General features: G+C 39.8%; 1 protein-coding gene across 2 annotated transcripts in view; it reads right to left on the reverse strand.

Moving 5' to 3' along the window:
* Positions 1-1,155: 1,155 nt before the first annotated feature.
* AMPD3 (adenosine monophosphate deaminase 3) overlaps positions 1,156-27,806 on the reverse strand; it is a 33,298-nt gene continuing 6,647 nt past the window's right edge. For both annotated transcript variants that reach the window (XM_066320752.1, XM_066320751.1), the window contains exons 4-15: positions 27,559-27,724; positions 25,253-25,472; positions 22,694-22,823; positions 14,829-15,023; positions 14,454-14,585; positions 13,425-13,588; positions 12,162-12,288; positions 11,198-11,361; positions 9,064-9,184; positions 6,951-7,124; positions 5,765-5,875; positions 1,156-4,844 (exon numbers count right to left, since the gene is read on the reverse strand). In XM_066320752.1, coding sequence (XP_066176849.1) covers positions 4,668-4,844; positions 5,765-5,875; positions 6,951-7,124; positions 9,064-9,184; positions 11,198-11,361; positions 12,162-12,288; positions 13,425-13,588; positions 14,454-14,585; positions 14,829-15,023; positions 22,694-22,823; positions 25,253-25,472; positions 27,559-27,724 — 1,881 coding nt within the window. In that variant the 3' untranslated portion in view covers positions 1,156-4,667. The remainder of the gene's footprint in view (positions 4,845-5,764; positions 5,876-6,950; positions 7,125-9,063; positions 9,185-11,197; positions 11,362-12,161; positions 12,289-13,424; positions 13,589-14,453; positions 14,586-14,828; positions 15,024-22,693; positions 22,824-25,252; positions 25,473-27,558; positions 27,725-27,806) is intronic.

Raw genomic sequence — 27,806 nt, forward strand, 5'->3', positions numbered from 1 at the left:
GCCTAATATTAAAAGGAATTACCAGGCTTTTGAACTTGGATAGAACTTTGCACAGTGTGTCTGCTGGAATGAAGAATACGATCCAATAGGTGATTAAATGAGCACTCTTCTTAGGTTCTAAGTGCTATTTAAAAAATGCTAGGTGTTTCCACAAAGTAAGCCTAAAGTCTTTGGAAATCTGCACTTCTGAAATTTTTAAGTGTAAGAAGGTAGAAGTCTGTGCTTCCATGCTGATGTGGTTCTGACCCATTTTAACAGCTCTTCAAAAACTACTTTTCATGTGAGACAGTCCCTGTTAGCCATGGTGGATGATTAATGAAGTAGTGGTGTTGGTGTCTCACTATTATACCAACTGTCTCAGTATTATACAGACTGTGCTGTTTAACGGTGGTGTTTAGTGCTTGGAGAAGCGTGGGGGAGAAATGCACATTTCTCAGTCACAGATGAACCTGTATTCCTGTGCTTCACCAGTGCTGCTCATGTACAGAAGTAAGGTTTGTGTATTAAAAGAGATGATGTTTTAATCTTCACCTAAAAATCTTGACTCCCTTTCTTACTGAAGTGTTTTGTGTTAAGCTTTTCCTCAAAAAGCATGGTTTCTGTAGCAGGATATCTGTGTTGATACTGTTTATTTGAATCTGTTACTTGTTAGTTGGCTTCTTAGTTGGGTTTTGTCAGATAAATATGGTGTGTGTGCTGATGAAATCACAGTACTTGAACTGCTCTGCCCTGAGGGTCAGGGTTGCTTTCCTGCTCCCAGGTTGGGTGTCTTGCCTCTCAGCTCAATACTCACATGAGGCTCAGCAAGAGCTGCTGTGTGCCCTGCCCTGGTGCCCAGCCTGGATGAACAGGGAAGCAGGGTGGGCACCAAGAGATGGTGGGGCAGCAACACAATTTCACTTCCAGAACTTTACACCAGCTCTGAATGGTTGGTTTGCATTAGCACTGAATTGTTTTAAGCCAGATAAGCCTTTAGCCCCTTCTCCTAAATAGTGCTCACTGTCTTCTGTCTCCACTGGGGTTTTTTTTTCATTTTTCATGCTTTATTTAGGTTTAGTCAGTTTAATTGCACATGGCTTTAGTTGTCCTTAAATGTGGGGATTGGGAGGAGCGATAATTTTTTTGAGAGTTATACACACAAGATCCATAACCATATTGTTTTACAATTCATTCATTAGTGTAATGTTTAATGCTTCCACAAGAGGCAAAAAATAAACATTATTTAACCCAGGCACAGAAAGAAAAAGCAGTTTTTACAGACACCTTTTCAGACTTGGATTTTACCTAGGCAAAGAGAACAGAAATTTTTAGCCACACATAAATAACAATGATATGAGACAATAAGGTGGCTCTGGGCTGTGGGGAAAAAAAAAAAAAAAGTATTCTAGCAGAGGAAATGCCTTAAGTTTGCTAAAGTAACAGGACAGAAAAGAATTGTTCAGGTAGATAGGTTGTAAACATCAAATACCCATAATTAACCATTTCAGGTTGAAAGTATAAAATGCTTTTGTACCAACAGATTTAAGGAAGCCTTGAATAACGTTTGAGCCTCTCTCCTAATGAAGTAAAGAGAAAGTAGGATGTTCTTCCATCCTGCAGCAGTGCTTACCCAGCTGCCACCTGCAGCGATGTTCTTCCAGCCCCTGAGTGAACCAGCTGTGTTCTAACCAGGTTTGACCTCAGCACAGCTGGGGGGATCAGCCACTGCCCTGTCCTGCACTGGTGTCTGTGCACAGCAGTGACCTGTGCTGGATCTATCTTTTCAGCCCACAAGGGTACTCTGAACAGCCTCACATTAGCAAAAAAGTGCAACTTTAGGAAAAGAAAACAAGGCAAAGCTTAAGAACTGAACTTGGGAATCAGTAACATTTGCCCAATTAAACGATGACCAGGAGAGATGTAGTAGTGGAAGCTTGAAAGGATGTCTGTTTGTATTTCCCCAAATATAATGCTATAATCCCAATTTCCCCTTAAAAGCAGCACACAAGAAAGCACAGAAAGCAGAACTTGTGGTCATGACCACTTACGTGTTACTGTGGTTATTGTCTGAATCCCAATTACTGTCCATTCACTGAATATGCAAATCCAGTTTGTGTTTTTTTTTTTCAATAACAGCTACAGACCTATTAGAACCTGAGGTAAGGAAAGCTGAAAAGGTATTAAATATATTCACAAATTTGGTGTAGTTTTAAGGAAACTAAAAAAGACATGTAAGTGACAACAAAAGCAGCACTAATAGCAATCTTCAGGTGAAACAACCCAAGTAAAGCAATGTTTATCAGATGGAAATACTTAAAATGGAAATTCTTCATACCAAGCATGTTGCATATTTAGCCTGGATGGCTAGTTTTTCCCAAACAATGTTATGTCGATAACAGTTTATTAGGAAGTTGTACTGAGGAAAACAAGGCATCTGCATTTGATGCAGCTAAACAGCTTAAATCACTTTCTCAGACTTCTCTGAAGCAAATGACACCAATCCTGAGACTGAATTCTACAAGCTGCTAAAGTTCCTAACCATGAGGCCGACTGGGGCTGCTGATTGAGAACTTGGTACAATTTTACTTTCTTACAGCTGAGCAGCATAATGTGGTTTCACATGATTTTTAGGGGAACAAGGAATACAAAATCTGGCACATTGCAGACATTAGAAGATAGCACTAATGGGGGCACTGAAGAGGTGAAGTCAAATTCCCACCACCTGTCTGCAGCCCTGGTTTGGATGAAAAGCCTGTGCAGTCACTGCAGCTCTGTCTACATGACACTGCCTAACTGTGATGGTGAGTGGATAGCCAGAACTCTTCCTTTTGTTCCTTGGACTCCCTCAGAGCAGCCTTAATTCCAGGCTGCTGCCTGATATCCTTAGGTTTATCTCACTCTCGGGGGGTTCTTGCACGGCTGCACAGCTATAGGAGGTGATAAGGAATTCCTCCTTCCCCTGTTTTAGTGCCATTTCCTTGCTATCTCCATCCGGGACAGCAGCACATTTAAAGGGTGTCCTTGTAGGTATCTTGGGACTGCCACAGCTTGAGAAGAGCCTTCAGTCCCTTTCCCATTTATGCCATTAATGGGTCCTTTGGTACTGGTGGTGTCACCACTGCCACTTTTGGCTGCATTTGCAAGGGCAAGTGAGACCTGAAGAGCTGAAGAGAAAGTAAGGCTGTAGGTGCCCAAGCTCCAGGAGAAGGGCCTGGCCTAGGAAATACAAGTGGCATAAGACAACTGCTTGGGCACAACAGACAGGGCTCAAAGTCAGGTGAACCTTGATGGGCCAGTATCAGTTATTGGCTTTTTATGCATTAATGCTGAACACCTGTTTGAAGAAGCCCAGTGTCCCTATGCAGGATATTACAGAGCCAGGGGTCTAACCCTGGGCTCAGATCCTGCCTCAGAGACTCAAGGCCTTTGGATTGAGTTGCTTTGCTGGACTCACAGGCATCCACACCCTCTGCTGCCACAGCCTCAAGGCTTTTTTGGTGTGAAACTTTGTGCAGCTTCTACAATACATAGGTGCCATCATGTTATTACCTTCAACCCTTTCTGTAGGAGTAGTACTGTGTCATAAAGATGATGAAATAGAAAGAAGATTGAAAGTGATGAATACTCCAGTAGCTGTATTTTACTAACCACTTCCTCATAAATAAATAGCTTAACATAACATACCATGATTTGAAATGACAGATTTCAAGTGGGCTGGCCTCTGTATAAATAGACAGCTTGACTTCCCATTCAGCTGTAGTCGACTAAAATACAGACTAAAACAAATGTGTAAAAATATGTCAGAAGTAGGACCAGAACCAGGTCTGGCATTTCTACGACTGATTCATAAGAACACTTCCCTTTTTTAAGTAAAAAAATTTCTCTCAACATGCAACCAGAATTATCTGCATAAATTTCTAAGTAATATGAATGGGCATATCCACATATTCCCATTACAAAGCAATAAAAAAAGTGTTCTCAATTTCCAAGGCAAAATTTTCATGATATAATTAGACTCATTACAATGTATAATAGTCATTTTGACACCATGTTTTCCACTTGCTAGATTAAAAAGCATTCATCTGCTGTTCTTCACCGACATCCTACATAACAACAGGAATTAATCAGTCATTGAACAAGATTACCCAATGTTGGTTTTTCTTGTTTTTCAATATGACTGCTGAAACATTGAGTTAAAAACTGTGTCAGAACACCTTCCAGAATGAAAGGGTAGCCTCAAAATTCTGCACCCCATAGAAACTGCTAATGAATAAAGGGTTAAACTGAAAAGTGTTAAAAGCCATGACGGGTACTGAGACTTGCAGGATCAACCCAGGTGGGTGTGTGCTGTCAGCATCTGCAGGATCCTCAGGTGCACAGCACAGCTGCACTACAGATACTCTCTCTGGTTTCCCAGGCTACGCTGCAGGGCACAGTTAAGACAGTATGAAACAAATAGTACATGATTCTGAGCTTGCATGTAATATTTACAGCAATCTTAAAAAGCCTAATGTTCATAGAAACTAAAATCTTTGCAGTGACGGCAAACACTGTTATCTTCCACAGATACTCCTTCGTCTCTGTACTGTTGAGTTTTGTCTCTGTAGCATCAAAGACGGGTGATTTGAGGTTAATTAGCATCATATCCTGCTTAAGAGGGACATATTCTGGTTTCTCTGAGTTTGTAACTACTTGGACAGAGTAGAAATATCTTCTGTTCTCATGGCATCAGCCAGGAAGCTGAGTTCATTGCACAGAGTCTCGTACCTGAAGGCCATCCGGATCTGGGCAACATTTGTCTTTCGAATGTCATTTCCCTCAGGTCCTTCCTTGCAATAATTCACCCCTAAGAATTTCTGCTTTTCCTGTGAACGGGATTGAAAATCAAAAGGAAGAAGTCAGTTCAACTGCTTTGACTTATTGCAGAAATAAGTGTTAGTTGAATGAGTCCAGTACAAGTGAAAAGAGCAATTCCAACCAGCTGGCCACTGAACTCTTCCTGAGTCTTAACCAGTTTAGGAGATTTTAAGGCCAAAGTTTACCCATATAATCACACAAAAGTGCACTCAATCTGGCTTGCTAAAACCCTCTGTGTTAGTGTTCAGCCTTCACTGCCACATTTTGCATGTGAGAGGGCAAAAAGAGGCTTAGCCCTCCTGTTGGTTAAGTGCTACACAAGAGGAAAATGAGCAGTTGTCACCAGGGAATATTGGAAGAAACAACAGAATATACTCATGAAGCCCCTTCAAATACCAGTTCCTTCAGAAAAATGTTCAAAAGTGATATAGAAAATGCTCCAAAAGTCCTGGAGAAAGCATTGGCTGTATGGAATTTTAAAGCCAAAAGGGAATTTAATCTAATCTGACTGCCTATCTAAACCAGAATATTTTCTGTAGTACTCTCTTTTAAGCCAAAACATGTCTTGCTTATGATAGGCAGTTTGTTTTTACTTAATGCTAAGACATGATGTAGAAAATCACTGGCAGAAGGATATCACCCAAATAATTAAAAGTTTGTAAAAGGAGAGCTGAGTATAAACAGGCATCTGGTCTCTCTGCATATTTTGAGAATTCCAAAACAAAGCTGATGGGGAAAAGTAATGTTGGTACTTTACTTGTAATGTAAGATATCTGCATAGCAGATAGTTTGTGACTATTTCTGAAAAAGAGGACAGGGATGTGCACACATACATCACTAAGCACCTGCTATTCAGTGTTCAGACTATTGACTTCTGAGTTCCTACTTGTCCTAATATTCACAGAAGAGGTTTTCCAGCCATACTTACCTTGTCTGATAATCCACTCTGTAGAACGCTGTTTCTTGCTATTTCACACAAGTCACATGTACTTAGTTTCCACACCTGAGCTGCAATAGCATATTCTTCCATGAGGGCTTCCTGCAGCACCAAAATACAATTAATATTAAATTATATGTAAATAAGATATAGATGGGGATACGTACTCATTACTAATTAAGGCTTTTACACATGCTCTTTAGACAGCTGTGAAAAATTAGAAGTTTGAAACTTTAAAATCACAACTACTATGAAAAGAATTGTTCATTTCAAATTTCCCAAGGACTACTGGTTAATAATTAATAGGCACTGGGTATCCAGTTAGCTTAGTCGAAGAAATTGCAGCCTGCAGTCCAGATCCTTGGAGGCATTTCTTAGGCAATCCCAAAGGAGCTCCAGGGTACACAAACACCCTGGAGCACCCAGTTGTAAAGCCTGAGTGATTTGCACGTGGACAGGTAGCAGGGCAATTTCTCGCTCCGGCCCTCCCATGCCAGGTGGGCAGGTGTGGCCCCAGCAGGCCGTCGCAGCCCAGGACCTTGCACACTCCATGTGACTGCAGCATGCCCCAGCCAGCAGCAGCAGCTCCGTGTCCTGGGCCAGCAGGCAGCCCGGGGCAGGGCTCAGCTTGTCCTGGGACACAGAGCTGAGCAATGGACGGGTCCCTCTGGGCACAGCACGGCTCAAATCGGTGCCAGCCACGAACGAGGGCATCACGGCCAGTGACCAGGCACTCCTGTCCTGCCAGGCCACCCAAGTGCAGGAATCCATTTCAGCTCACTGAGCAAGCAGCTCATATGTCATCTTGAGATTCCACATCGTGTTTTTGTAATGTACTTCCCCAGACTTATTAGAGTAAGGAAACTGGACTTTCCTGGCACTCTAGAGGATTGTTTATGAAGGCTCAAACCTCCCTTCAGCCTCATCCTTCATTTTATACTTCAACAGCCAACACTGGAGAGGCAAGAGTACAAAAGAAACATAATTAGGAAATCAGACATTTCCTTCTGAAGCCTAACAGTGAGTAGTAGACAGAGAATGAGGAGGGAGAATGAATGAAGTGACTGAAAGACATGACACTATGTCCTAAGCAATGAAATAAAACAGCTTTCGGGTCATTCTGGACCCGTGTGGTGCTGTTGCTAAATTCAAAGCCAGTGCATTTTGCAATTCCTACCTTTGTGTAATGAAACTGCATAGGATCATCTGTGGAGAGGGACACGTGCAGTCCCTTATGGAGAAATTCCCGTAGTGGATTTTTGGAGTACTCCAGGAATAGGCTGTTGTTACTAAGTGGGGACATAGCAATGGGTATTTGTGCAAGATAATACAGATACTGGAGGACAGGACTCTGAAAAACAAAACACAGTCAGCATTTAATGGTACTGTGGGATAATGAAAAAGAAGGATTTCTCTTGGATAAAATGGAAACAGCACTACAGGGGGAAGACTAAGATCAAAAACATTAGGTTGACATTGAACCATGACTTCTCCAGGAAACATTTAAGAGTCTGAGTTTAATTATTTTTATAAAGACCAGTAAGATTTAAATGTTCTTAAATATAGGTGTCATTAAAAAAAAAAAAACAAACTAATATTACTGCAGATTAATAAGTATATATATGGCCATTATGGCACTGCATTTGATACCTTTCCCCAAAACCTGAAGGTCACAGAAAACAGGTGGGCAAGAACTGCTAAGCAATTTTTTATTTCCAAAGCTGCAGTCCAATAGATAAATTTTAGGAGCAGAAGAAGTTTTAATTTACGAGAAGTCATGTGTTGCTGTTGTACATAATATAAATAATCTGTGATCACGTCATCTTTATTACTGTTTTGTCTTCGCCAACCTATGAACCTAACAAACGCCTTTATTACTGTTACTATTATTAGTACTTGCTATGCCATCTCAGCACACCAGGCCATGCAGGAGAGAGGGAAGAGGAGAATGCTTTGGTCACACACTGCTTTAGTGCTACTCTGTCTGGATCTAATTTTATGAATTACTATTTGTGAGCATAGTATTGGACGTGTTTTTAGGTACATTTTTTCTTTATTCTTGGTTATGTTGAAAAATACAGAGAATTTTCCAGCATTAGCCAGAAAAAACTTCACTTATAAGGGAACCTCTGAAAAATTACAGTGAACTCAGTACAAGTCTGCCACCCACTGACCAATTATTTTAATTATGAAACAGTGCCCTGAGGATGGGTTGACTGATGGTTTTCATTAACTAATGTGCCAGGAATTATAGCATTTGTTCTGTCATAAGACATTTGCTCTATCTAAAATATTGTTGTGTCAAACAGCGATGTTGAATTTCTTGATCAAAATAATCCTTAAATAACTTCTGAATGACCTCTGAAGTACAGAAATGCCAGTCAGAGAAAATTACATTTCTCCCTATAGAGAAAAAATGAGAGCTTTAATAATAAATTCTTCTGGGACTAAACCAGGGAGCAGTAGCAAGTCTAAAGTTTTAAGTTTTGTTCATGTAATTTTAACTCTGCTTGGAGTAACCAAAACCAAGTGCTGCCAAGTCTTTGACATATCTGAACAGGTGATCTTCTTCCCTGTGAAGACAAAGCTGTCTTTTTGTAGTTTAAGAATAACAAGTTCAGTTGAGCTTATTCATTTCACTGAATCATGAAATAGTTTGGTTTGCAAAGGACCTTAGAGATCATTTGGTTCCAACCCCAGCAAGGAGGACACCTCTCACCAGAGCAAGTGACTCAAATCCCCATCCCACCTGGCCTTGAACACTTCCAGGGATGGGGCATCCACAGCTTGTGGGCATCCTGTGCTAAGGCCTCACCATCCTCATAGTAAAGAATTTCTTCCCAATAGCTAATCTAAACCTACATTTTTTTAACTCCCCCTTGTCCTGTCACTACCTGCCCTTGAAAAAGTTCCTCTCCAGCTCTCTTGTAATCCCCATTTAGCTACTCGAAGGTGCTAGAAGGTCTCCTGGAGCCTTCACTTTTTCAGGCTGCACAACTCCGATGCTCTCAGCCTTTCCTCACAGGAGAGGTGCTCCAGCCCTCTGAGCATCTTCATGGCCTTCTCTGGACTCCCTCCAACAGGTCCACAAGTTGTAGTGTTGGAGGGGGTCTGGGTGGAGTTTCTGACCAAACTGAAGGTTACTCCTGCCTTGCTAAAAAAGTGAATTAATGGGGCAGCCCAAATTAATTTTGGGCTGCCCTGAAAAATGTCATTTTGGTGCCTTCTGTTTGAATCAGTGATGGATGTCTGAGCACACAGTGATTAGTTTAGGAGCAACCAAGCAATACCTTCTTCAGGAGCAATCCGTGAGAGATGTTGTCTGCTGTCAGAAAGGCAGAAACAAGGTGCGTGATAGACCCAGCTTCTCCACAGTGAGGTCGGAACAGGAAAGTGCACATGCCTCTCTCCCTGAAAAGATTAAAAGCAAGTTTCACTTAAAGCACTCTTCTTTATCTGTTTGGTATATAACTGCCAGTAATACATGAATTTAAAAAGAAGAAAATTAAGTTACACATTCTCATACAGTTTGATGTGACATCTACCCAGGACTACCTGCAGTGGGCTGCTCTAAAGGGCAGGTCTCTCTTACCCAAGCCCCTTACCACCAGACATATTTGTGTCTTCTTTCCTTCCCCAGTTACATCTCATTTAGCAATTGTCTACCCACTGGGTGAACAGATACTGAATGGATTTCAGTGGAGTGAACTGACAGATGAAAATTCAGTAAACCCATGCAACTTGTGGCTGCAGAATTCCTGGTTCAGAATGAGGGAAGAAGGGGAAGCATGTTGCCAAGGGTTAGCTAACAGTACCTAGTGTGATCAGAGCCTGCCATCTCAGCAGGTTAAGTGTAGTATAAAAGCACACCCTCAGAAGCAGAGATGATCTAGGAATGTTAGTTATTACACCAGACTTCTGCTGTAATTTCTAGAATTATGTTATCATCATTAAAAGTGATGCTGGGTTTGAGATTATAATCGACCCTGTTATTCAGTGCGGACAAATGTCCCACAAGTATTTGGAGATGTTCAAGACACCATTCAACAAGGAGTGCCAGAATATAAGGCAGTTATAGGGTGGAAGTTAGTAACATTTCTCCTTACGTGAGGATGCAATCCATCCTCACTAATATTATCAAAAATATAAAACAGTCTTGTCAGAGCTGTGTTGACTCAAGCACTCAGATTAACAGGGTGAGCAGTTAGTGACTCATTGGTAAATTCTGTCAGTATCTCAGCTGTTCTAGATGTATTAAAGATTATTTAATGATTATCTGGGGGCATTTTAATAAAGTAGTCAAAATGATCTTGAGGTAAAAAAGAAATGCATTAGTTCTGGCAGAATCTATCTTTGGAACAGAAAAAGCATGTAGATTACAGAGAAAGTAAAGGAAGCCAGGAGTAAGGAATGACAGCTAACTGCTGAAGTGTGTAATTTCCATTACAGAAAATTAAAACTAACAGCTATGCCTGATTGTTGTATATACAACATAATTTAAGGCGGGTGTTTGCATTATGAGCTTCGGTCAAATAGGATGATAAAGTAATGCTTAAAGTGGCAGTGGGAGAGAAGAAATAACATTTTGAATGCTAACTTGGAAAAAAATGTAAAATGACAAATCTGTGCACCTTCTGTAAGAAAATCCCAAAACATTTTCTAAATAACTAAATGAAATGAGCCAAATCCTTTCAGGGTAAGTGATGACACTCTCATATCAGTGGACAACCTCACTGTGCCTCAGCTGGAGTTAGTTGTGTAGGTCACTCAATGAGTCAGCTGCAAATTTAGCAACATAACCTCACATTGAATTTCAGGCTTTCCTGAGCCTGATGTGAAAATCTACTCTGACAGTCTGATGTCAGATAACTCCCTGCATTACTTGTCCAGACGTTGGTCTCAAAAGTAGTAAAACTGAGTGAGTCAAGAAGCCTGCTAAAGGAAGTTAGCTGGATGTGCAATTTGTAATTGTGTCCTACTTGCTCTGTCTCTGAATGCAGCAGCCCCTAAGGCAGTGTGTCACAATATTACTTTGTGTCTCTTAAATTACCAGGAGATAACCAGGCACCAACAGGCACATTCACTGTATTTGGGAATCGGCTGCAAAGCCAAGCAAGGGTCAATAAGGCGGTTTTGTGGGGTTCCTTCTTTTGTTTCATTTGGTATGTGCAGCTTTAAGCAGTTAAAAACCCCAAAATACACACAAATATCAAACCAAGATATTAATCTGATGCCTCTACAATTTCTGAATCTTTTGTATGAATTAATTCTATTGTTAGTATTTTCAAAACATCACAAGTACTCAACTCTCTAAATAATTTAAAACAACTCTCGCTTCAGAAGATCTGTAATCTAGACACTGACAGTCTGGGAGGAAGATACTGATTTTCTGGGAGCCTGTAAAATAGAAAAGTGTCTATTTACCTCCTAAGGTTGTTCAGCAACATGATGTTCACATACATATAATACAAATAATAGCTATATGGGGGATTCTTTTCACTGGTCCAGAGGTCAGGGTTAAGGCTCTTGTCAGAGAACATATGGCCACTGTGTTTGGATTCATCATCAACACTGTCAAAGCCAGTCACCTGGTGGGAGAAGAAATTCACAGCAATAAGGGGCTTCAAGAAGCAAACTTCAGTGACTCTAACTAATGCTTCAGGACTTGTTTGAACAAAGATCCAGTCTGTCCTCTTTCATTTCCATCCCTACCCTACTAGTCCTGCTGCTCTGCATCCTACCACACCATGCACACAGCAGGAATAACATGTTTTGTCAAAGTTTTACCCATTTTTTTCTTCATAGACAAACAGGAAGCCCAGGTGCACAAAAGCCTTCAGGCTTCTGTGGGGGTTTACAGAGCTGCAAGACTCCCTAAGATCCAGACTGGAATCCTTTGAAGTCACCTGCTGTCTTTGATAAGCAGCTGAAAGCAAGAGGCTCCCAGCAAGCCTGAGAGTTCTGATTTGAGGCACACTCAGAAATGTCTGTGTTAACCTTGTCCAAGCAGCTACGTCCTGGTCTCCTGAGATCCATCACAGTCTTAACAATGCTTCCTTCCAGCTGCCTCCTTCTTGGAGGCCAGTTCAGAAGCAGCTCAAAGTAACCATCCTGGATGATAATGCACAAGAGCATGCAAACATTTTTGTCATGAATGAAAGGATAAACAGCTGCTGAGCTGTTTCTGAGAAAATAAACAGGTTATGTGGCAGTAGGACCTCACAAAGACTTATACTAAATTATGAGTCAAGGCTTTAAACAATAATTACTTGAGCAATCTGTGGAGAAGGAAGCTTTTTTAGTGTCTGGGAACAGCTGTGGACCAAAAAAAAAATTTAAGCAGTAGAGTATCCTTTTCATATGAGAAAGAAAACCCAAACATACTTACATATTTGAGGAATAGGTGCAATTCTTTGTGGTCTTTGGGATTGATTGTTGCTTCAAACAAAGGTACAAAGATGTTCTCCAACATCTTCCCAAAACTAGGCAGAATATTTTTAGACCTAAATATGTCACTGAAGGGGAAAAAATAGACACATTCTTTAATAAGCTTGTATCATCCTTCACTTTTGTATTTTCTGTTGTTTGTGTAAATTCTAGAGCTCAGTTCCACCAGAAATTCAGAGTTTATGTCAGGACAGATTGTCTCTGTGCTGTGTTTCCTGCACTGCCTGGCACTCTGCTGAAGCTCTCACTTCTCTGCTGAAGTGCTCCAAAAACAGAGACAGTATGCAAGGGCAGATGCTGCCTCAGAGCAGTGACCCTGTCCCTTACATCCACGTACTAACAGGGGAGATAATGAGCTACCTCTCCTGAAAAATGCTGTTTGCTGAAGTTGTAACTACTCCAGATGAAAGTAGAATGCTGTGCTCTAGTGAGCCTTTCAGAGGAACTTCCATGTGCCACTAAATGCATGACTTACTCCAAGTGCTGACTGTGCCATGCATGTAAGAAATTGCCATGTAAGAAATTAAAGGAGACAAACTTTCTTCCCAAGGAAAAGCACAATAGGGAATATATGTGACTGTGACAGCTCCTTCTCTACTCATACTTCAACTGTGACATTTCAAAACATGAAGCTCAGTTGTTAAGTCTGACAAAATTATCAGGGGAGACTGTATTACAACACACAGTACTGGAAACAAAGAAATAAAGTCTCAAAAGATGCTTAAAAACTAAGAAGAACTGATAAGGTTCTTCTTAGGTCTGAAGTTTGGAAATCATTAGCCTGGGTTGTTTCCAAGTTCACTATCATTTAGTCTCTAATCTTGATGATAACAGTTTGACAGAATATTTTCTACTCCTTCATAAGAGTTGATTTATTCTCATTACTAAACTGTATTTTAACTTGCCTTTGAATGCAGCTTGATTTCACCCAGCTGTAATTTTTGGTTTCAATGTCTTCAGACTTACAAATAATTCCCAGTAGTTTTATGAATAGCTTCATAAAGAGTAGATTCAATCCCCACCTCCTATCTTCCACCCCCAGACTGTCAGGAAAACTGCACCAATGGTCAAAAATAAATCTCCCAAGCTATTGCTTATAAATAAAACTAAAGGACAGCTAATAAGCCATCTAAATATTATCAGAAATTAAATCATTGGTATCATTTCAAACTATTAAGATTACCAAGAGCTCCTGATTACTTACTAGATTCTGGGAACCTGAATTATCCAGCGCATATTAGGGGAATAAACTTTATGCTTAATGAACCATTTTGCCAAGTTCAGCCATTCATCTGGAGACCGTCCATAAATGGATAAGCGGGGTTCTGTGTACTGGTACTTACTTTCTTCTAGTTCACGGGCTACTTCCTAGTAAGTAATAAATATATTTGCTTTAATATGGACACTATGATCATTTACAGCTAGAAATATATTTATCATTGCATTTTTCTCAGAGCAGACATAACTTTATTGGCACTCTCTAAAGATAAAGGGAATCTCTTGTCTTTCAATCAATCATTTTATTTTAGGCATCTAAATATTCTACTAGCAAGCTAGCTCAAATATCATGTGAGTATAACTCAACTGTACATATAACTGGGAATAACTCTAACAGCTCCTTTTAGAGGACAATGTTCTTGGTAAAGTAATTACTAACACCTTTGTCAGACCTACGTTTAAGATGGATAAATCAGAATTAGACTATTTAAAATACAGCAAATGTCTACATAAAAGATGCAGAACAACGGAGAATCTGACCCAGCATCTGTGGTAGTAAGTAATTTTATGGCAATTAATTTTAGACAATACTTCTTTATATTCAAGAAGAGCTTACATCCACTACATCACAAAAACACCGATTTTTTTTTGTTCTAAGCCTGTTGCATGCAGATGCAGATGCAGATTTATGCAGGGGCACTTCCCTAGTAACTACCAGTAGCCAAGTAAATCCTAACTAAGTATTAAACCAGTCAATTGACCTTTGGCTGCTCTCCATTAGTTTAAAACCACCCACAACTCAGCTTTGAACTCATACACAGCTTATGTGTATGTTTTTAACTCATAAAGCTATTCAGAAAGCAGCAGGGGCTGGCTTAGCAGAGGTTTTCCTCTGAGGAATTGCTGGAGCAAGCCCAATACTTGGAATCACTTAACCATAGTGTTAGGTCTGTATACAATTATGACATCACAAATCCATTACAAACCTTCATTTCTCTACTTGAAATTTATTTACCTTGACCATACGAGCAAAATATTCACCACCAATATAGTTCTCAGTCTTCAAATACAAGTCCCTCAGCTCACTGGCACCAACTGGATTGTACTTGGAATTGAATTTGTCAAATCGATGGAATGTTTGGCGTCCCTGGAGGAGGAAAAAGCCCAAATAATCATAGTTTTAAGAGCACACAATAGTTCATAAATTAAATTGCCTAGCATTACAGAAAAGGCACAGAAAAGTCCTGTGATAACTTCTTTCAAACATGCACTGTAATGCATGGAGTCAAATTCTGATTTAGTAAGTTATCAAGCAAACGTAGAAACTAGAATTTTGCACTTGGAAAACATAGCTTTTTTCCCATTTGTTTTGTCATTTCACTAGACTTACTGCATGGACATCTAAAGAGTCTACAGTGAGGTCATAGGGGTCCATGTGAAGGCTTTCGAAGACTTGCTTTAAAGTCATCTTCTTGCCTTTTTTTTCTGCAACAATCCTGTCGGGCTCCGTTTGATAGGTGTGCTTAATAAACCTCAGTAAGTGCTTCTGGTTCATGCAGGCAGCAGCATGGATATGAGTGTCAACCTGCAATCAAAAGGTTATTTATGCTTATCATCCATCAACTTAATTACTTATCCATAAACTTAATTAGCAAAGTATCTATGTCACTGACAACCGGGACTAGCGCCTTCTAAAATATTCCTAATGGAACAAATGGATAGGTGCCAAAGCAAATCAAAATATTTCAGAACCCTGAGATTTTGATTTTGGTAGAATTATTCAGTAAGCAGAACTGTAAGTAAAGTAGGCCTCAATTAGTAGTTCCCTATTTAAATAGGAAAATTTCAACAAGATACATTCCAAGTGCCAATCACTGACCCTGGGTTCAGATTAAATTTGATACTTCCTTAAAGGACACTCTGATCCCTTAGTATCCTTTTACTTCATTAATGAATCAACAATACCTCTCTACAGACTGTGGTTATAACTGTCCTCACTGACTGAAGGGACTTGGAATTCTCAGCTATTTCCAAAAGATTAATTCATATTTCAACCATATGAAACATCTTAGGTCCCTAGAACTGAAGAATATACATGTGAGATTTTTGTCACTATTTTTTCCAAGTTTAATTATAATACAGCAACTCATAACGCTGACAGACTTTTCAGATATCTTTTCTTAGATTTCTTCACACACTTTTGCAAGTGCAAATTCACAGAAGGGCTGAGAGTACTCCTTCAGGTTTTGTTAAAAAAAAGGTACTGACAAGAAACAAATTATTTCCACAGGTCTGCTTTGCTTTTGCTCAGAAGCTTTCACTGCTACCTGAGCAGCCTCTATTGGAACACAATCCAAAGAAACAATTCATGAGATCTGAGGGGCTGGTTGTCATATAAGTTTTCCCTGTGTAAGTCCTTAGTAACATTAAAAGATCTTCTCAAATAAACCAAATACTCTGACAAGCCAGCTGTAAGGAGCCACTGAACCTAAATGTCTGAAAGGAGACTCATCCTAGACTCCTCTGTCCAGGAAACTGCAAACATGGACATGTACAAAGTGAGCCCAAAGTGAGCATTATCCTTTGTGCAGTGACTCTGCAGTTTCACATTCCACCAGCAGAACTAATCAACATCCTTATCTGCTTTTAAGATCAGCAGGAAACACATCACAGAGCACATGAATAAGCCACCCTACTGCAGTATAAACCTAGGTTTATGCCATGACATCCAGGCCACAGGAATGCCACTGCTTCACTTGGCACCTTTTATTTGCATGTTATATATACACAAGTTGTTGCAGCTTCTCCCTGTGAATGTCAGTAGCATAAATAAAGACCAGGATAGAAAACTGAATCCTAAACACTCAATTGTTAATCATTGCCTAATTCAAATACACCAGACATATTGAATGAAAAAGAAACATATTTCTGTCACAAAGTACAGAACATAAAGTCCATTACTAATTGCACAGGAAGCAATGCTGTGTATAAAGAGTAAACACACCTCCCCACAATGTATTCTCACCCTCCTCAGAATACTTCAATAGGTATTTGAGTCCAGGTGCATTTTATACATGTGCTTACTCAGGTTAATAAACATTCTCTGGAACAATAAAATACTACTGGGCTTGGTCAACTTGTATAGGAGAGTGTTAACAAGAGTTAACAGATGCCCTATAGGCTCTAAATGCTAATGAAGAGCAAGTCATAAGCAAAGAACACAGGTGTAGGGACCCTGAATAAGTGTAGTTTATTGAATTTCAGAGTGCAGTGGTTCCAGTAGTGGCTCAGCTACTGGAATTAATGAGTCTTGAAAAAAGTCAGAACAAAACAAGACACAGCACTTCCTCTTTATGTAAATCAACATGAATTCACTGCTGTTAGGAGGGCAAGCATGGAAAGCAACGAGGCTTTTTGTTTCTTTTGTTTGCTGTGTGCAAAGATCACATTGCTTGTAAAATCCTGCTTCCTGTTGAGAAATAATTCTGTGGAGTGTGCCTTTGCTGTTCAGTGAGTTCCTGTCACTTCTTCTGCAGACCCCACAAACACATCACACTCAGCCCTAGAGCTGAGCTAACCACAGTAGGCTTATTCTGAGAACAAAGATCTGCCTTTATAAATATATATATATATATACACATATATTTTACCTCCTCCTTCAACCTAAACATACATATCTGCCAAAAGTTAAGAGACCTTTCTGGACTCTCCTTTATGCTTTTTTCAGAGAATATTCACTACTTCAGCTACCTTTTTTTTACTACCCAGTATAATCTGACCTTTAAGCAGCAACTTCAGTAACAAAAAGTCATAAAAGACTCATATGGAAAGTTAGGAGTATCACACAGCATTTCTTTTTTATTGTTTCTTAGCATAAATGCAACTTTTTGGAAGATTTTAAGGACCTGAGTTTTGAGCTACTCCAGCACATAGTTAGTGTGTATGCTCTTGTATGCTTTTACCATGCAAGGTGCAATCCTAACTAAATTATGTATCTGAACACAGAACCCTTAGACTGAGCTTAGGTGGGCTGATTTGGTTAGGCAGGTTATTGCTGTTAGGCAGATTATTGCTGTTATTGTTATTATTATGTGAAATGTTATCACGCTAAAATATTGTATCTAACTTGATTTTTATTTATTATGAAAGGCTTCTACAAAACCAATTTGAACAGACTGAATTCATATAAGGGTGACAAATACCCCCTTTGCCTTCGCCTTCCCCCCTGAAAAAGGCAAAACCACTCCTAGTTTAAGATGTTACTATTTTGTTCTTCATGCAATACATGAAATAAGCCGAGACTTTTCTGGACCATGAGTAACACACCCCTATAATAAGATTTATTTGTTTCTATTTGCAGAAATTCTCCTTGCATTTTCAAATTCACTATAGTGTCATTCCAGCCCAGTTTCTCCTCAGTGGAAAAAAAACCCGGCTGCATTTCCTTAACCAGATTTCCTGTTGCACTACTTTAAGTCCCCTCCCCCAGCAGAAAACCTTTCACTCAAGGTCACATTATACTTCAATGGAAAGAAAAACAGAATGACTGACAGAAGCCTCTCTTGGAACACAATATTACATCTTCAGTGAACTCACCCTTTTAACAAATGGAAACAGTTGTTTATATAAAGGTTAAATTCTTGTAATTCCATCATTCAAGCAATGGTGGACATCAGTTTTCTTGCACTTGAAGGATAGTAGAATTCCTTTCACTCAGCAATTCTTCATGTAACAAAGCCAGGCTTTCTTTCTCTGCAGATTCCTAGTTCAGACTATTCCATTCCCTTCCTCACTGACCTGGCCACCCTGTGCTTCTCTCTGCAAGCTTTGGGGTGAAATCTTGTCCTTCTCAGGCAAGGTGGTTATATTTACTGTGTACAGTTCCCATTGCCTTCCACATCTAACCAGCACCAGCCTCCCTCAACCACCCTGCCTCCTCCCTTATCTTCCTGCATTCCTTCTCTTTCCTCCACTGTCGCTCAGATCTTCATAAAACCTCCATCTCAGATCTGTTTTATGGATGCTTATCTGTGCATATCACAGACAGTATTGCACTGAATTGGGCATATGAGCTAGATTCAGAGTGATAAGGGATAAATAAAGCAAGAAGAAATGCCACGGCCAGCCCTTTTAATAACAATGAACTTTTCCAGGGCATGGACTAGTAGTATGCACAGCTGTAAACTGCCACATTTTCTAAACACGTACACTTTCACTTTTAAATACTTCTAACCCAATAGCTAAGGGCTGCATGAACTTGACACTGAGTCCTCTGCAGGCTTTACTTCAGTGCTGAATTGAAGGGAAATCATTCCTCATCTCACTGCTAGATTCCCTGCTCGTCAATACATTCATACTGCATCAGCTTTTCTGATAGGATGCAAAGCTTTATACAGTGCGATTGATTTTCTCCTTGCAGTCCTTGACAGGCATGAGAGGCAGAGGCACAAAATACTCTGTCCTCGGGTAGTGCAGGAATGCTCCTGGCAGCAGAAATAGTCCCTAGAGCTGTGCAGAGCTCCTTGGGAGCTTGTCTAATTCATATTTATGCCATGCAGAGCAGCCCAGAAACCAGGAGAGATGAGAAGAGAATCCCTGCATATCCAGCTTCTCATTTGCCTGCAGAATCCAACCTGAGTGTTTGTATTCACACAAATACAGAAATACACTGCTGTGAAGAGAAAATCTCTTGTCCTGTTCTTTTAATTACTAAAAGAAAGGAGAGACGAAAAGCTTCCTGAATGGTCTCTACAGAAATTTTGCATTATAATGATTGGTGCCTTTACACCTGATCGTATTTTGTGCTCACTTGCAAGACTGAGGGGGAGAGACAAGAATTTGCCTCAGCATCTCTGCAAGGCAGAAGGGGAGGAGCAGCACTCAGAGCCTTGAAAGCACAACAGCCGGCTCTCCTGCCAGTTAACAGTGGCAAAGCACCATTCCATGTCATGCTAAAGGGGCATTCCTTTTGGATCTCATGCTAACCCGTAAGTCTTCCTATTCACTGCCATTTTGGTTTATATGACAAAATTATTTCATCACCAAAGCCAGTAAGTAGCTACTGAGGGAAACAAATAAAACAAAAAACCCCAAAAGGCAACAAAAACCAAAACCAAAGCAAAACAAACAAAAAAGCAAATTTAGGACTAATCAAAGCTCATAGAAATTAAGGTATAGGTTAATCATTCACTCACAAGGCTTGTAATCAAATGTTCAAAAAGCAGATATCTGCAAATTTCATTCAGTATTTTGTGAGATATATAGGATTTAGTAGGATTTAACCCCACTCTAACTTCCCTTCTTACAAGTACAACTAGTGGTATTGCAACTCTGTGGTCTTAAAAACCAGCTAGAATTTACTTCCTTTTTATCTAGCCAATAATTAAAAAAAAAAAAAAAATCAGTTGCAATGCCCTCATCCAACAGATGTCACAGCAGCAGCAGCTACTGCAGTAGAGCATTCAGCAGAACTGTGAATGCAGAAAGTGCATTCTCCCATGCACAGTTCCCCACACAAGCCTGGGCACCTGCACTAGTGAGCCTGCAGGAATGTGATGTGTAGAAGTCACTGCTAGGACATATCCTCAGGTCTGGTTTGCTGACACACTGAAATAGTGGCTACAGAAAGAAAAAATACCGAAAGAGGCTTAGGCTGTGATTTTTTCACCTTTAGAATCTGTATCAAAGCTATTTGCAGTGAAGGACACTTGCCAATTCAGTACACAGATATCCATAACAAAGGTAGAAAATAATGTTAGGGCTTCACCTCAAAAAAAAAAAAAAAATCTCTGATCTGTCTGCTCTGAATTATCGGAGGCTGTTTGGCACAGAGATCTACAGGAAGCTCTTCTCAAACAAATCTCACACACAGACAAGACACCCTGGTACACAAAGGTTAAAACTCAGTTCTGAGTTTGTGTACCATAGAGCTAAACTCTCATTCCTTAATTTCATTCTTCATGCAGGCAGAATTATGTGGGAAATGTGTGTTGTCTGCACTTTGCTGCACATCAGCTGGAGGATGTGAGGAGTCCTGCTGATGGCAGACTCAAGAGTCACCTCTGAAATCAGTGTTTTCCTCACAGTCAGTTGTTCACCTCCTGTGGAGAGCCAAGGGGAGCCAGCCACACTGTCTTATCACCTGTAGATCACCTGTGGATTCTTGTCTGTCTAGAGAAATACCTGTGCCCTTAGTAAAGGGCAATTTTCCAGGTCCAGCTTGATCAGTGCAAAACATATCTTGGGCTGCATTCCAGTTAAGTTCAATATGCAAGATATAAACATGCATGAGCTTTATCCTGGATTTTAAGAAATAGATGATCTAACTGGAGGAGAACTCCTACTAAATCAAGAAAAAAGTGGGGAAGGGGGCAGGAGACAGGGGAAAACCAGTAATGTTTGGTTGTCATGCTAGCAATTAATCTTGGCCAGCTTTCTACTGTACCTTTTCAAATGCAGCAATACACATTCACTGACTGACCTTGCCACTACATATCTGTTCTAATTTTGGCATTTTCCATTCATTACTTTGGCTCTTTCATATAAGCAGATTGTACCAGGACCTCCACGCTTGTGTCTGAGGGACGTGATACACAACTTCACCCACAGCCTTTGGGAAGGTGAATCCTGTTCCTTGCTTTCCTTGTGAGCAGTAAGCACTTCTTAGGATTGACTTAACAGAGAGGCATCCTGAAAACACAGAAGTGTGGCTTTGAAATGTTTCACTGCTGATCCTGGTATTAGCAAGGAAGCACTCCAGGGAAGTTACACTTCCAAACATTACTGAGGTTAGCAAGACACAGGGAAAACAAGGTTATCTGGGGACTTACAGGAATTGTGCCTACAATGCAGTTTACTTTCCAGAGTGCTTCAGAAAAATACTACTTGTGAGCTTGCTTCATAAAAATACTTTAAGTAAAATTAACTCTGTGCAGCAAGAATTTTTTCAAGCAATATCTGGCAGTAGAAATGGTCTCTGGCAGAGAAGAGCAGGCTGGTTCCTGCTCTCTGGCACGTGCTTATTGCCAGAGGGGAAGTAACACACATTTTGTGCTTTTGAACAACATGAATCCTTTTGTTGAGTGGCTTATTCAACAGCAGGCAATTAAAAAAATAATTGAGATATGGCCAGAGACATTGAACATTTGCTTTTAGATCAAAAGCTAAATTAGCAAGTACAATCCTGTTAATTACAACTTCTCAGTAATCAAACTGATTGTGGTCACCCAATCCACACCTCTGCATGTCTCAGTCACCATGTGTTTTATTATTAAAGTCTCTGTCAGCTACTGAAGTGTTTCACACTGGGCATTACAGGGAAAAGCCAAGAGGAGTTTTTGATGAACTAGTGTGAACCAAAATGTAATGAGATGGATTAGCAAACCCTGAAGTTACAAAATAAGGATTACCTCTTCCAATTGCATAGAGAAACAATGCAAAATGGACCTAAACCACCAGCTACAACTGTGGAGAAATCTCACCCATCAAAATGATGCAGTAACTTCCTCTCCACTTCAGGAAAGGGAAGCAAATTAAGCAGCCTAACTCTGTTGCTTCTATGCTTTGAAGAGAACTCAGCTCCCTTGAGTGTGAATATGTCAGGAAATTAAATCAGCTCCTTGATTCCCCTACCTGTCTCCTAATTATAGCCCAGTGTATCTCAGAGGGAGCCAAGACTACAACTCAGATAATCTTTTTACTTAATATATCACAGCCTTTTTTTACCAGACAATGATGGCAGCATGAACCCTCAGTTTAGTTTCTGTGGGAGGTCTTTTGACATGTATTTAAACATCTATTTTCAATATGAAAGGCAATTATCATCTAAAATCTATACAGCTGTTCCTACTACAGTTTGGTAGGACATACCTACATGAAAACAGAAAAATGCTCTTGAATATCTTTGAGTTCATTAAAATTAATTAAACCTACATACGAATATTTTTATTCAGAATCCAAGTGAATTTAACTCTCTCTCAATCCTTTAAAGCAATCTACACACAATTAAGCCCCTTTGATTCTTAATAAGTAAACAAATTAGTTTAGCATAATCCAATCAACCCACGCCCATTCAAGTTAATTTTCCTGGAGAGCTCCCATGTAGAAAAACATTAACATTCTTAAAATAACTTTATTCAGTTGAGTGGTACGCACACAGTACCTCTTGCATATCATCTACGCCTCCCATAAGGAAAACAAAACTGCCGGAACTCCTACTAAAAACAGTGTCATGCCTTTAATCCTTCTCACACTTACCTTTCTCACATTATAAAAGTCTCGATGGGGATTACTCTTTAGTTCTTTAAATTCTGACATTTCATTTAACATCTCGTGTAAGCTAAATTTAGATTCTAAAAAGTTAAGCCTCCGATGACAGTATGTTTTCCTGTAAAAGAAAACACAAAAATGAATTGTAAACTAGTCTTATTTCAAATTCAAAAAGAACATCAAAGTTTTCACAGTAAAGACAAAGTTGGGGTGTCTTATGAGGTCCAAGACAAATCCATTCTTTTTATCCTGCTGGTTAACAAATACGTAAGACAGTTACAGACCAAAGTTACCAGTGAGATCTCAAATAGAACTCTACAATAACCATGTTGTATCCTTCAAATTGTCCAAGTATTCATCACTATACCTGTGCCTAAACTGCAGTCCTTTTAGTAATAATGACCAAAGCATGAAATATATAATCAAACGTGATGGCAATTGCAACTTCTCTAAAATGGTACCTCCAACAGAAGAATCTTCTCATATACAACAGAAACAACTTGTCATCTAGCCTTTCTTATAATGATTTATTTTTAAAATCCTCCAAATGTATTTGTTTTTTCAGTTAAATGTGAGAAGCCAAGATAAGATCCAATATGCTTTAATCTTTCATGCCTTGAGAATACATATATTGCGTAGAAATACTTTTCTCCAAAATAATTTCTTGTGCTCTTTTTAGAAAATGTTTTTGTTCCTGCTTGCCTACTCAGAGCTCCATCTTCACTTTCATCTTCTGTCATGTTTCTCCTTCTATTTTTAACCAATGGCATGGTTTTTCTTTTCACCATCTGTCAATTCTTATTGACTCTACAATATTTTGGTAGCACTCTTAATGTAATAGCCTTCTTTTTCCTGCTTTATTGTTGCCAATCTTTCCTCAATAGGACACAAATCCCATTATGGTTTTAGAAGTCTGTTTCAAACCCAGTCTCACAGAACCAAATACCCAATATCAAGATCTGTTTGCCCACTGCAGAAGTTTGTTGGGTCATACCGTTATCCAAAAGACCACAAGCCTGAGGAGTAGGGGTGAGATTTCATCAGTTTACCAACAGTAAAGATTAAAGAACAGTGTGGCTCTTGATCTCTGAGCAGCCCCAGGTGATGGGCATAAATGACAGGGAAGCACTTGCTGCAAACAGGGAAACAATACCAAAAGAAAAGCTTATGCAACAGGATTAAGGGAAAGACCTTTTTCGTGGGTTGTGCACATTTATCAGTGTGGATAAAAAAGCTTACTGTGAATTAGTGAAAGGAGCAGGTGACTGACCTACATTCACCAAGGTGCTGAGTGTTCTAACTTGTCCTACCACAGCCCTTCTAACTTAGGGCTTCCTGTTACAACTGTAAGGCCTAAGGTTTAAGTGAAAACTGCAAAATGGGGTTCAGGATGACTCTTGTTTCTAGTTTTCCTCCTCATCCTTTCATCCTCTTGTTATCCATCTTGGAATATAAGGCACTGTACCTGGAATGCATTTGCCCATTGCTGACTGTAACCAAAGCCTGCTCAAGCTGGCACTGATTTGGAGCTGATCATGCTGGCAGAAGCACAGGAGTTGGCTCCTGAGAAAGGGCTTAGGGAATAGGCCAGGCTTGCTCTGCCACTGTTGCTGCACGAGGCAGACAGACTGACACAGCTGTGAGACAGACACACAGGGGAAGGAAGGCACCAGGTGGGGCTAACTGGGCACAGTGGCAGTGATGATCTCCCCCAGGCAGGAGGACCAGCAATGCAGTGCTGGCACACAGGGGAAATAGCTCAGAACAGTTCAGATTCCTGCTTAGTTCCATCTCAGGGTGGATTCTTTTCCTTTCCTGGTATTGAGGCCATGAGAGATGTTGCTGTTTCCAATTCTCAGCTAGGAAGTAAACTTAAAACTGGATGCACATGCTTTCATTGTGCGCTAGACAAGGACATTGCTGTGTCATGAGTGTCACTGACTGTACTAGAGTTGTTACATTTCTAGGTTTTTAGAGACTTCACAGGAATTTGGTGGTATTGGGAAATTTTGAATTTATTTTGGCTGTGCATGCATGGGTCAGTTTTGCAGCATATGAGCAGTTAATTAGCATCTGGAACAAATTGGACTGAATATTTATGTTGCTGAGCTGATCTGTATGCTCTGCATATGCAGGGTTTCTCCTCATGCACCCAGAGCAGAATAGACATGAAGAAATTTTGGACAACTGTTCAAAAACCTCAGGTTCAGCATAGACCAAAACAAAATTATAAAAAGAGGTTCAAGTTTCAGGTCCCATGCTTCAAGAAGTTTGGGTCAGATTTGACTTGAATAGAAACACTTGGCCAATTCCTTGATTTTTTTCTGTTAACCCCTCTTTTGCCATGGTTGATGCTAAGAAACCAAAGAATTGAAAGGTAAGTGGCATTGTAGTTTTTCCATGGTGCATTAACACTTGAGAAAAGCAAAACAAAACACTAGTATAGAATGGATATGCTGAGGAATTAAATGTCACAGAAATGAGAAGTACTAAGCCACAGATAAGCAGCAGCCTGAAGGGGCAGAGAGTAACAAAAGAGGAACATACGTTGGGCCATCTGCAATTAACGCAAGAACGTGGCTCAGGTCGAGGGTGTAGGTCTGCAGGTCAGGATATGGCAAACCCCGAGGCTCATTGAGCTCCATCATCTCTTTGTTATCATAAACAAAGGGAATGCCACCTTTCAGCTTGATAACATAATCCAAATTGTCTGGAGCATCATCGAGATTATAAGGATCTTCATTTTCTTCTGGGGGTGAATGGAAATCTGAAAACAAATTTGCATTACAGTTAGAAAAAATAACTTACACAAAAGGTAAAATCTTTACAAAAAGAACTTTCTGCTTCTGCAAAGCTTAACTTGTAACAGGTCTCAGTACCTTCATTAAAATCCCATTCAGTTACTATAAAAGATTGGCTGTTACAATAAAGCTTTTTTGTGACAGGCTTTAGTTGCAGCCCCTCTCTAAATCAAGTGCCCACCTTAATTCAAATGTTTCACGTCATGTTATTAGAGTTCTCTGAACCAATGCATCCAGATTTAATACCATCCTTTATTAATGTGTGTTGGAATAAGTTTGAAAATGAGTTTGCAGAAGTATTTAAATTAGGATGGTTGAAGCACAGTTGAGATTTTTGAACAATAAAATAGTTGTTGACTTCATACCCACCTTCCTTATTTTCTTTTCACCTTCTGACTCACTGTAGAGATTTTGGAAAGTTCATGTTTAAGCATAGAATCAGTTGGTTGTGTTGTGGTTTGGTTAGAGTTTTTAGCTTGTGGGGATTGGTTTGTTTATATGTGGTTTTTTGTGGTGATGGTCTTGTTTGATTTTCTTAGTAATTGTTTTTTCTAACATTTTTTTTAATAGAAGCAAGAAGCATAGAAGCCAAAGATAGTAAAAAGACAGTACAACACACATCCAGTTTATCCCTTGGCTTTCTGAACATAAACAATATCACAAAGTACGAGAAGCACAGCTGGGATTTGTTCAGTACAGTTTTGTAAAGCCTTTAAAAAGTTAGTTTTTTCCTAAGCAAGTAATCACACACACTTCTATGAGATTTAGCTTATGTGAACACTCAAACATTGTCACTCCTGTTATGAACAAGGATCACTTCTTTCACAGTATCTTACTAATGCAACCAGCAGTGTGTCCTGACTGCATTTGTATCAACTGTACTACATTCTCTGGCTCAGTCTTATGAGATTTCTTCTTTTACCTGTTCAGTTAAGCCATGACAGAAAAGTTATTATCAGCCCTTTTATTCACCCAGAGCACCTGAATATATGTTACAAACTGATACCATCCTTATCTCTAACATTTGTAACTATCTAGCTCAAACTTGTGCTAGTTAAGACATTGTGTAACGAGATTTCATTTTTTTGTGTTGTAAGTTTAAAATCATAACTGCAAGACAGTTATTAACCTAATAATAGCTTGGAAATATCTCCCTGGCAGCTGTTCCAAAATATCTTCCCTGTCTAGAATATTCAGTATACTCTCCTCTTTACAATCTTCTTGAAACACAAACACTTGAAAACATATTTAGTCACCCTCTTTCAACCACTAAGCCAGAGGGTAATTGATTTAAAATATCACTTCAAGGCTGAAAATAAGTTGTCAACAACATGGACACATCTACAGTGGCCCATCTGTACAGACCGAAGGTTGCTCCTCACAGCCTAATCCAGAAATGAGCAGTGCAAACAGTTTAATGCACAAGCAAAGCTTTCAAGACACAGCCCACCTAAGAGACTAAAATAATTTGTGACACACATAGTGGGGGAATGTGTTCAACCTAACAAGCCTTGATGAGAGATCAGTTTATTTACCCAGGCAGAATGCCCAACAAACATGACTCTAAGCTTCCAGTCTTGACGTGGCAAGTGTGGCCTGCCTGTGAAATTCCTGACTCAGGGCTTGCTAACTGGCACGTCTGTATCATGCTTCAATTTATGATGTCGGTGAGCTCATCATCCCTTTTAGTTCCATATGCCAGGATGAGGAGGAATGACTTCACTTGAAACCACAGCCATACAGCTTTTTCCTGGGGGAGCACAAGTACACTACTTAACATTCCATTTGCTTAGGAAATAAAGTAATCAATGAGAGTATAGTCTCAGGTTTTAGGTTTTGACGGCTTCGAAGTTCCGAATTAGATACAGAATTTATAACTTAGGCTCCCCAGTGATTCTCCACTCAATAACAGAATAAATTACAAAGACAGTCAGAAGAGATCATCACAAAAATACAACTTCCCTTTACTTCAGTAGTGCATGGGTTAAATTCTGTACTTTGAATGTTTAAATCTTTTAGAATGCAATTGAGTATTTTAGAAAGGAAATTCACCTGGGTACACCTCATCTTCAACCTTCCATTTCTGATCCCGCATGCTGCACAGGTACTGAGATGTTGTTCTCGGGAAGCGATGGTAGGCAAGACGTGAGTACTTCTCTCGGATGAGAAGAGCTTTCACCAGGCTCTTGGCAGCTTGTTCATAGTCATCGACTGTAACCTGGAAGGAAAAACTGGATAAACACTGGAAAAAATAGCAGTTCTAGCAATAAACCAAATCCACATCAGTAACAAGGAGACTG

Source organism: Sylvia atricapilla, chromosome 6, assembly GCF_009819655.1.
Source record: "Sylvia atricapilla isolate bSylAtr1 chromosome 6, bSylAtr1.pri, whole genome shotgun sequence".
Classification (NCBI taxonomy): Eukaryota; Metazoa; Chordata; class Aves; order Passeriformes; family Sylviidae; genus Sylvia; species Sylvia atricapilla.